The 10,882-nt window shown below is 47.8% G+C and overlaps 1 protein-coding gene across 1 annotated transcript; it reads right to left on the reverse strand.

The window, feature by feature from the left end:
- Nucleotides 1–5,801: 5,801 nt before the first annotated feature.
- LOC141728637 (acrosin-like) lies at nucleotides 5,802–7,937 on the reverse strand. The gene is made up of 5 exons (XM_074538588.1): nucleotides 7,870–7,937; nucleotides 7,380–7,601; nucleotides 6,812–7,077; nucleotides 6,467–6,612; nucleotides 5,802–5,987 (listed from the first exon to the last, which is right to left on the reverse strand). The coding sequence occupies exons 1-5, from the start codon at nucleotides 7,935–7,937 to the stop codon at nucleotides 5,802–5,804; spliced, it is 888 nt and encodes a 295-aa protein (XP_074394689.1).
- Between the last annotated feature and the right edge of the window lie 2,945 nt (nucleotides 7,938–10,882).

Genomic DNA, 10,882 nt, shown 5'->3' on the forward strand with positions numbered 1-10,882 from the left:
AACATACTCAGTGTTAAATAAAGCCTTGATGCCTATAACAGATGATTGTGTTATGATAAGGGGGCAACTGGCCAATCTGAAAAAGCATACTTTGCAAACCATCAAAATATTCATACGTTTTGGATATGCCCAACTCTCCAAAGGCCCTTTTAGGCAGGGATTTGTTGGAGCAGCTGGAAGCAAAGATCACATTTAAAGATGTGGAGATTATTTTGGAGGCAAAGGATCAACAATATGTAGACATACTAAGCTTAATTTTAACAATTAGTGAAACTGAAATTGAAAATAAGGATGAAATTGACAAGAAAATAATGCATCTGGAGCTTCCTGGGGTATGGGCCTCTAACATACCCAGGAGGGCAGAGAATGCACCTCCTTGTGCAAGTTAAGGAAGACAACCAGTTAGGGTCAGGCAGTAAAAGCCTGATCTGCACCCAGTGGTGGCAAACCTATACACCTTGCTAACATGTTTGACACCTGAACTAACCTGGTTTACCATTTTAGATCCGAAATATGCCTTCTTTTGCCTCCCTATCCATGAAGCCAGCCAGAAAATTTTTGCATTTGAATGGAAAAGCCCTAAAAGCAGGTGCAAAACCCAGTTCACATGGATAGTGTTGCCTCAAGGCCCTCAAGGCTTCAAAAATTCCCCCACTCTGTTTGGGGAACAACTAGCAAAAGATCTAGAGTCCTGGGAAGCTCCAAAGGAAGAAGGAAGGCTATTGCAGTATGTGGATGATCTTCTAGTGGCCACTCAGATGAGGGAAGCATGTGTGGCCTGGACAGTAAGGCTTTTGCATTTCCTAGGACTCCAAGGATACAGAGGATCAAAGAAAAAGGCCCAGGTAGTGAAACAGAAAGTTATCTACCTGGGGTACGAGGTGAGTGCTGGGCAACGGACTCTAGGGCAGGCTTGCAAGGAAGCCATAGGCCAAACCCCAAAACACCAGACAATAAAGGAACTCTGAACCTTCTTAGGCATGGCAGGGTGGTGCCGGCTCTGGGTTTATAATTATGGACTGCTCATCAGACCTCTCCATGCTCTTATTGCCAATGGAAACAGAGATCTCCAGTGGACAAAGGAAGCCACATGAGCCTTTTACCAGCTAAAGAGTGCCCCCATGTCAGCTCCAGCTTTGGGACTTCCAGATGTAAGTAAACCGTTCTTTCTTTTTCACCATGAAAAACAGGGACTTGCTCTGGCAATATTGGCTCCGCACTTGGGTCCACATGGAAGGGCAGTTGCTTACTTTTCCAAGCAACTAGATGCAACAGCCAAAGGATGGCCAAGTTTCCTCAGAGCTGTAGCAGCAGTTGTGCTGAATATTCAAGAGGCATGCAAGTTTACCCTGGGACAGAAAATGACTGTGCTAGTGTCCCACACAGTGTCCGCAGTACTGGAAGTAAAGGCGGCCACTGGCTTTCACCACAGAGATTCCTGAAACAGCAGGCCATCATGGTAGAGCAAGATGATGTGGAGATAGTGGTGACTAATATAGTCAACCCAGCTTCTTTTCTCAGTGGAAATCAAGGAGAAGCAGTACACCACGATTGCCTGGAGACTACTGAAGCTACCTACTCCAGCCGCCCAGACTTAAAGGACACTCCTTGGGACAGTGCAGAGACCTCGTTCACAGACGGGAGTAGCTACATTGCCAGTGGAAAGCGGCATGCTGGATATGCAGTCACTACCTGCAGAGAGGTAATAGAATCCAGACCCTTACCAACAGGTACCTCTGTGCAGAAGGCCAAGATAATTGCACTGACCTGAGCCTTGGAAATGGCAAAAAGAAAGAGAATAAACATCTATACAGACTTGAGGTATGCATTTGGAGTTGTGCAGACTCATGGAGCCATCTGGAGAGAGAGGGGACTGCTGACCTCACCAGGAAAGAACGTCAAACATGTGCAAGAGATAATCCAGCTGCTGGAACCAGTTCAGCTGCCTGAAAGGTAGCAATTGTGCATATTAAGGCACACCAGATAATGAGCTTAGAATTGGAGGTAGGAAATGAGCTGGCGGATAGAGAGTCAAAGGAAGCAGCGAGAGGTAATTATTGAAGGAGGTCTAATTCCAGATGGACAAATTTCCCTTGAAGGTAAGCCAGAATATAATAAGAAAGGCAGAAAACTAATCAAAGATCAAAAAGGGACATGCAACCAAGAGGGGTGGGCTACCATCGAAGGGAAGCTGGTAATCCCTTCCTGTTTGTTGTGGTCACTAGTAAGGGAGGAGCACCAGAAAACACACTGGGGAGTAGAAGCCCTGAATGCCTATTTGATTGAAAGAATTGTTGCCTGGAATTTATGTGCCACTATTGCTCAAGTGACCCAACAGTGAGATCTTTGCCTCCAGACTAACAACAAGAACACCCCAAGGCCAAAACTTGCCCAGATTGGGAGGGGTCGTGGACCTGGACAGCAGTGGCATATGGACTTTTCAGAACTCCCAAGGAAAGAGGGGTATTGGTATTTATTAGTATTGACAGATACATTTTCATGGTGGCCAGAAGCATTCCCCACTAGAACTATCAAGGCTCAAGAGGTGACCAGGGTATTATTACAAGAAATAATACCACACTTCAGAGTTCCAGCCACAATATCATCAGATAGAGGATCACATTTCATTTCCCGGATAGTACAACAGATCAGTAGCCACCTGGGCACAGATTGGGAACTTCATACTCCATACCATCCCTAATCGAGCAGCCACGTGGAGAAAATGAATCATTTTAATCTACCCTGGCCCCAAGCTCTTCCACTGGCACTGATATGAATTTGAACTAAAACTAGAGCCAAAGAAAGACTGAGTGTCCCTTTGATATTCTTTATGGAATTCCATATGGAATACAAAAGGGGATGTCCACCCACACTGGGGAGGTAACATTAGCCAACTATATGGTGCCTTAAGTAAACAGCTCAGAGAAATTGAAAAACGTGTGGCTGGAACTTGGAGCAGGCAGCTAGATGGACCAGTACATAAAATGCAGCCTGGGGATTATGTATATGTTAAGTCTCTTACAGAGAAGACTTTGGTACCACAGTGGGAAGGACCATTCCAGGTGCTTCCCACCACCTTCACTGCAGTCAAGATCAAGGAGCAGAACGACTAGATCCACCACTCTCAAGTGAAGAACACCCCAGAAGCTCCGTGGAAAGTTACATCAAGAGACAATGAACTAAGACTATAACTTACTTGGGCAAAATGAGTATATTGCGGCCGGGGTTAATGTAATTTCATTTACAGAATTGTTTTGTGTATAATTGTAATTGGAGTTTGGGATTAGAGAGTACTTCTATCCAAAGCGATGCTGAATGGCCTTGGTCCCAGGCTTTTAATCAGTCTACTGGATCCATGGCAGAACCTTCTGAGATAAAAGATTTAAACCTATCCACTGTAGTAATCCTTGGGAATCAGATATATGAGGAGCAGGAGTGGCAGGAATAGGAACTGTGGACACTTCAAGGGATCAGAGGAGAAGAAATCAGGGCAGGATGCCGGGTGGTCCGTGGGACCACTCATGAGAGACCAAATCAAATTAGTGTTTCAGCCTCTCCTGTGTACAGGCACCAGGAGGTTTGGGATAGCCCAAGTAAATCAGACTGTTTGTGTAATTTCACATTAATACAGCCTGTAGAAGTGATTTGTCCTTGGGCTCATGATGCTCTCGGGCTCTCATTTAAATTTAAAATAGATGCTATACCTTTTGCAACGGCAAGACCTCATACAACCTAAAGTATATGAAATCGGCCCATACGTTGTGAGGAATATGGGTCAACGGCAGCTGTTATTCAATCCAGAGTGGTCTCTCAAATGTGTTGAATTGCCAATGCAAATTAACATCTCAGAAAACCAACTAGCCTGCTCCTCTTTCCTAAGGACATCCTTTGAGGGCCGGACAACGTAGTTCCAGAGACAAGTACACCTCCGGAGCAGAGTAAGAAGGGATCTAACTGGGATAATAGGGACAGGATTGGGAGTTTTAAATGGAATTGATTCAGAAATACTGATGAATAAACTGGCCACTGCAGCAGGTGTTCTAGCAAAATTGAAGCAGCTTTTACAGTCATCTCTATTGGTGTTAGGAACTAGCCAGTGGCAGATTTCAAAAGTACTGCCAAAGTGGGAAAAGGCTGGGGACCAAGACCACAAGTTAATAGTAGAAGCCCCTAGTATAGTTCAACATAATGTGTCTTTAGCTTTCAGTTGTATACAAGCACAGTTATGGATGTAGGCAACAGCATCTCTGATTGTACAGGAAAGGGGTGAAGGTGATTTTCCAGCTGAAATTAGATTGTCTGGGATAATGTGATTGATTTTGAAAATAAGTCCTGGTGGACTACGATAAATTTTACCTATGATCCTGCTTCTAAAGTGGCCACTGCCTTTATGCTTACTATATGTAAGGCCACTGTTTATGTTATCCACCTCGTCATTGCACTAGGATTAAATTATTAAAAAGTGGTACTCCACCCCTCAGAACATGGGGTGTGGGCACGAAAGGTGAATGAAAAGTGGCAAACAGTAAACTTAGAATCTTGTGCTGCTAGGGAACAACTAGGATTCATTTGTGAAAGCAATACTATTATTGCTCAAGATGTGAATGTTGACAATGAACAAAGTATTTGCCATTTCGAGATTCATCCAGTTATCTTGACTTTACCTGAAAAAGACAGGTAAAAAAATGCCTTCAACAAGCCTACCCCATGGCATTCGATGATCCCTTACCATTCCCCCCCGTCCCCACCAAACAGTATCAAAGTGTGATTGAAAAGGGCAAAAATTTTACCACAAATTTGTACAGTTTGCAGATGATTTGTTAATTAACAAGTTGAGATAAGATCTTTCCCTTCCTGTGGTAACCCTCAGACAAACCAGCACACCAAGCTGCAGTTTGTGTCTCTGCAGCTGGCTCTTTGATTGCTCCGTCCCTCCATTGCCACGCTTATACAGCCCTCTCATCTTCCACAGCTCCTCCCTTTCCCTGCCCTCGTCTCCTCCCACATACGGAGCCAAGCCCAGGCATCATTTCCCCCTGGCTCACAGGCTGGCCGTGCCTGTGAACAGCCTTGGTGTTGCAGATGCTGTTGGCCCACTCACCTTGGCCTTCCACGGCATTCCTGGTGCACTTTCCTAGGGTTCCTGCCAGCTTCCTCTCCCCAGAATGACCCCAGCTCTTCCTTTGAGTATCAGTGAAGTGTGACCACCTGGCACCTCAATCCCCCTTTGCTGCCTGTGAAATCTGGCTCTGCCTAAGGGCACTGGCACTTCAGTCAGGAGCCAGGAGTTTCCCTTGTCATGCTTGGGAGTTTCCCAGATGTCTTCCCTTAGCCCAGGCTCTCACCAGGCCCTAAATTAGCAGCCCATGTGCATTGGAGCACATGCACCCCCAGTGTATCTGCTTTTTTCCTATCCTCTTCCAAGGCTTGAGGTAGCAGGTTCCTCCAGGCCACGGTGGCTCAGAGCACTGTCCTCTCTGACCAGGCACTTTGGAGCTCTTTGGAGCCACTGTGTCCCTTTGTGTCCCCAGGCTTGTTGTGCAGGTGCTGAGCATGGCACTTCTTGTCTTACCCAGGAGTTGGAATTGCACTGAAAAGATGGCTCCCTGTGACCAAAGGTAATTTTATTTCAACAACTAAATCAACTCCAGTGTGTGTGTGTGTGCACAAAGGCGAGAAGTGTGGTCAGGACAGTGCAGGGTTTGGACCCTGAGGCTGCCTTTGGATCATCAGGCATTGCCCCAGAAGGAAATGGTTGTGGTGCACTGCAGCCTGCCCTGGTTCCTGCCTGCTTCTGCTGTTCAAGGAGCACTTTTAACTGCGTTTAGACGCATATTGTAATCAATCCAGTTATAGAAGTGCTGAACAGAGGTGTAGACTCCAGGCTGCTTTGGTCTGGCACAGCCTTTTCCCCAGCTGGTGATTCCAATGACCCACCAGTAGGCAGCGTTGTTGTCCTGGCACATGAGGGGACCACCGCTGTCACCCTGCAGCAGAGCACAGAGGATTAAGGTGGTGTTGGTGGCACCTGCCAGCACTGTCAGGTGCTGTCCCCTTCTCTGTCACGGCCCCTGCCAGAGCTCTATTCTGGGCAGAGAAAAGCTCTGCTCAGAGGCTGGAGCCTCCAGAAGCTTGGCTGTGAATGGCATGGGTTCGTGTAGGGTAGGGCTCTCTCTATCCTATCTGCACAGGACTCCTGGATGTGCAGAGGATGGAACTTTGGCACCTGGACCTCTTCACTGCCAAGAGCACTAGCTGGGCTTTCTGGGCTTTCTGTCACAAGGGGAGGCCTGGGCAGGCAGGTGTGGACGGGCAGTGTGTGGGAAGCCCCCACAGCAGTCAGGGGGAGCTGGGGCTGGGAGGGTGACTGAGTGGCCGGGCAAAGCAGGCCCTGGCCTGTGTTGGGGTGGTGCTTCCCTGGCTGCTGGTGCTGCTGGGGGCTGAGTGCCTCATGGCGTGCTCCTACCTTGCAGGAATCAATGGTGCCCTCTGGGTAACCAGCACACAAGTTGTAGGAATAGACTGCTCCTGAGTACCAGTCACTGCTGTTGCAGACCTGGAGATCGATGAGCTGGACCTTGGCCTGCTGAAGGTGAGCAGGTTGATCTACACCTGTGAGCAGAGAAAGGAATAAGCCCCCAGCAGCTCCATGCTGGTTCTGCTTCTCTGTCAGACGAATCCCTTCCCCTAGGGGCACCCCTTCTCTGCAGGGATTTATGTTCTGCAGCCTGGCTTTGGCCTCTGCTGTGGGGAAGCCCAAAACCTATCTCCAGTGTGCTGAGTCGGCCCAGAAGTCGCTCTTGGAACTCACTTCTTGCAGTAGTGGCCCCCCAGCCAGCAACCCAGCAGTTTCTCAGCTCTGAGACTCTTAGGGTGGGTTCAGCCAGACAGGCCAGCTGGACGTAGGCACTGCACAGGACAGGACGCTCCAATTGAATCAGCGCAATGTCGTAGCTCATGTCTTTACGCCTGTAGTCGCGGTGCATCACCACCTTCTTGACATTGCGCACTTGTGCCCCAGGGCCAAGCTGATACAAGTTGGTGGCCCCAATCACCACATACAGCAGGCTGAAGTTACTGGAATGGAGATGGAGAGAGAGATGAGAGGGAGTCACAGCAGCCCAGCAGTTGCTAGACCTCGGCTTGGAAAGGCACAGAGGGAGGAGTGCTCTGGCAGGTGAGAGTGCTCTCGCACATCTTAGGCTGGGGGAATGTCGAGCTGGAGGCTGCTAGGAAGACTTGGCACGAGCCCAGGCTTCTCCTGAGCACTGTGGCAGCCTGGCTGCCTGAGAGGAAAGGGGATGAGAGTAGCAGGTGGCACTGCTGGCAGGGCACCTGCTGGTGTTGTGGAGATGTCCCCATTCCCTGCCCCTTCTTACTCAAACTTGTCGAAGCAGTGGGCTGCTGTGAGGACCCAATCTCCAGTGATGAGGGAACCTCCACACCAATGTTTTGTGCCTGGTACCCATGGGTGCTGGATGCTGATAAGCCAGGGCCATTCTGCTACTGCGGAACCAGCACCACCCACGATGCGTGTCATGCCGTAGTCATAAACCACATTGCCGTAGGAATAAGCCACAGGTCGGTACCCACAGCTCCCTCTGCAAGCAGAAAGTCATTTCCATGGTGCTTCATGGCCTGCTGTGGCTCAGGCTGAAGCTCAGCCCTCTGCCCTCCCCACAAGCCTTGCACGCACAGCAGGCCATGGGGTGTGTGTCTGTCCGTGCCAGCACCTGGCCGCTGGCAAGGAACCGAGGCTTCCCATGGTGGGTGGGAAGCTGCGGCCTGGCCATGGGGGACGGGTGGGTCCCCTCCAGGGAAGGCCGCAAGTGTTGCCATGGCTCCTTCCCTGGGCCTGGGCCCACTTACCCGCAGGTGTACTGGCTCTGTGCCAGCCCGGCCATGGTCAGCAGGACGAAGAGGCCGAGCCAATTCATGTCTGCCAGAGGCATGAGTCAGCTGCAAGCACTGAGAGCTCCGTGCAGCAGCACAGTCACAGCCGCACTGCCCGCAGCAGCTGTGCTGCCCGTGGTGCCCTTGGTCCTGGTGCTGATGTCACAGACGGGTGGGTTCCATGTTCTGAGCACTGAGGGGTTCTGTGGCACAGGGCCCACTGGGGGAGGGGCAACATGGAATCAGTGAGCCATGGATTGGTTTGGGCTGTAAGGGACTTTAGAAGTCATCTGCCTCTGATCCCTTGCCTTGGGCATGGAGAAATGGCTTGCATTGAAGAAAGCTGCGCAGAGCCTGGCTCAGAAGCTGTCCTTGAACGCTTTGAGATATGGGATATTGAAGTACTAAGTCCTGATCAACAGGCCCTGACTGAGGCAGGAGCAACACCCCTTGAGCAAAAGTTGATCTCTAGATTGACCTTCTAGCCAGATGTTATCTATATCTGCTCACTGGCAAAATATGGATTTTCCTTTCCGTATTTAGAAGCTGGACAAGGCAACATCTGGCCTCCTTTTGGGGTGTAGGATCACAGACAATTCCTTTGGTTCCTCCTGAAGCCCTCCAAGGCCTTGGGAGCATCCCAATAGGAGAACAAAACCAGATGTTCCTGCTGTAGAAGTTATGGTAGCTTGTTTATTCAACAGTATGAAAAGAGGGCCCTCTCCCAGTGCAGTCAGACCTCATTGCCTGTTGGGGAAGGCACCTGCAGAATTTCCTACTTGCAAGGAGTGGTTCCCCTGTATTTTGACAGTGGCTTCCCCCAGCTGAATGGGTAGACCTGGATGATGGTAAAGTATTAGGGAAATTTGTGATGTGTCTTTCTTCATCACTGTAGGCAGTCTTTTATAGTAATGATTAGATGCATTGCTTAGCTTACCCTTTTGTAATTCTTTGCAGTTTTGGGTTACAGTAAATTACACTTGTTCCTGAAGTTGGTGTCTGTGTCTTCTCTACTGACCCTGACTATGGGAAAAGGAGGACTTCACACTGCTCTGGGCAACCTATGCCTGTGTCTCAGTGTCTTTGAGTGTTTTATTATGATAGTATATTCAGATATCCTCTATTCTCTTTCCAGAAATTGTTACTGTATCTTTAAGACCCTGCAATCCTGGGACCTTGAGTGTGTGAAGCAGAGGGAACAAAGTGTTTTTGTTCTGCGTGGGTGTTTTTTAAAAGATCCCTACTCAGGTTTTGCAGGGCTCTGTGCAGTGTGATTTTATCGTGGCTGGCTTGGTTTTTGCCTAGGCAAAAGCTTTTCCTTTCCTTGTATAATATGTGGTGTGAGAGAATTTGTGCTTATATGAGATACATATGAAATAAAGTTGTAAGTAAAATTGTGCATGTAACAAAAATCCAAAAAAGATTTGCTAAGACCACGGATAGTCAGGAGACAGAGTGCCACATAGAAATTGTGAAACTCCAGATGGTAGCAAGGAAAGAAAGCGCAATTAGCAAGCGAAAGGGCATTGCTGGTGTGGAGATGGGCCCTTCCATGAACACTTGATAAGTATCTTCAATCAAGATAACCAGAATTGTCAAGAACACACATCTGAATACCGGCGTTCTCATAACTCAATATCAACACTCGTCTCCCAGAAACAGCATTTTCCAGCCCTGTACAGAGAAAGAAGACTTCATGCATATGCGGAGTAACGAGTAGAATAGGGGCACTTCTGCCTCGGGCAGAAAAAACCATATAAAACCAGCCCTGACAGAGACGGCATTTGTGAACAGAGGGAGATCGGATGAGTTAGAGGTCGGATCGAGGTTCACGGAGCATCGATCCCGGGCTCAACGCTGTGTCTTTGGCTGTGGCTATCAAGGACCGTATTTTTTGTCACAAAAATAAAATCTTTGTTATTATTATTAATTTGGCTTTTTCATTTATTACATATAACACTTGTCTCGGAGAATCGGCAGTAGCGATTTTTGGGCTGCCTTGAGGCAAATTGAGCAGCTGCTTGTCTGAGACCGGGGATATCACACTGGCAGGAGTGGAGCTCCCCTGCTCCAACCCAAACCACTGTGAACTGTGCCAACATGTGGAAAGAACACACCAAATGACTCCAGCCCAGATATTTCACCTGCCATGACTGTTCTGCTGTTCTTTGCTGTGGGGAGGAGGTAAGCGTCAGATGAGCCATGAGGTCTTCATCTGCTGCTGGGCCTTCGTCTGCTCCATGAGGCTCCTGCCTTGCAAAGGGGGAGAAGTTGATGCCATCTCTTATCATGTATAAGGAATGGGTATTCACCAGCATTTTGGGTCTCTTTTGGTTCTGGTGGAGTGATGAGGTCTAGCACTTTGATATGTACAATATATTTACTTTTTATTTGTTCCTGCCTGTTGGCATTTGGTTTGTAAACAAAAATGTTGGGGTTTTGTTGGTTTTTTTTCACTTTCCTTTATTAGTATTCATTCCTTACTGGTGGAAAGGGATTCTTGCAGTCTAAAATCTAAAGGAGATAACCCATATGGTTCTCTTCTAAATAGTCTCAAAATTAGACAAAATTTATTTCCCAACTTAAGAGTGCAAGAGAAAGTAAAAAATTAAAAAAATAACTCTTATCTGAAAGACTTTGTACTGGGTACAACAGTCAATGGTTACTGTGCTGCCTGTTCAATAGTGACTTCATGGCACCTAGGAGTGTGTGCTTATCCATATATATTGGCAATCCTGGCCCTAGTATATATCTTCATATCAGGGACACTAATCAGAATTGCTGTGTTGATATGCTCTGTGCTAATAATTTATGGAAAGACATCAGAGGTAATAAGAGTTATTTGGGAAGTGTATTCTCTTGTGTTTTCCTGTGCTGGCCTTGGCAGTCTTTTTTTGGGGATTTATTAGCAATTACAATTACAATTAACAACTTCCTCTGTTGGAGGAAAAGTAGGTGTCCAGGTTTAGAGCAAATTTGGGGGAGAATT

Source organism: Zonotrichia albicollis, chromosome 3 (genome assembly GCF_047830755.1).
Source record: "Zonotrichia albicollis isolate bZonAlb1 chromosome 3, bZonAlb1.hap1, whole genome shotgun sequence".
In the NCBI taxonomy this organism is placed as follows: domain Eukaryota; kingdom Metazoa; phylum Chordata; class Aves; order Passeriformes; family Passerellidae; genus Zonotrichia; species Zonotrichia albicollis.

What these genes read in the sequence shown, in the direction of transcription:
- LOC141728637 (XM_074538588.1), bottom strand. Translation starts at nt 7,937, where the DNA reads ATGAATTGGCTCGGCCTCTTCGTCCTGCTGACCATGGCCGGGCTGGCA. An exon ending in CACTGCTTCGACAAGTTTGA is followed by an intron (nt 7,078 to 7,379) that starts GTAAGAAGGGGC and finishes TCTCCATTCCAG; the next exon opens with TAACTTCAGCCTGCTGTATG. An exon ending in GGGGGCCACTACTGCAAGAA is followed by an intron (nt 6,613 to 6,811) that starts GTGAGTTCCAAG and finishes CTCTGCTCACAG; the next exon opens with GTGTAGATCAACCTGCTCAC.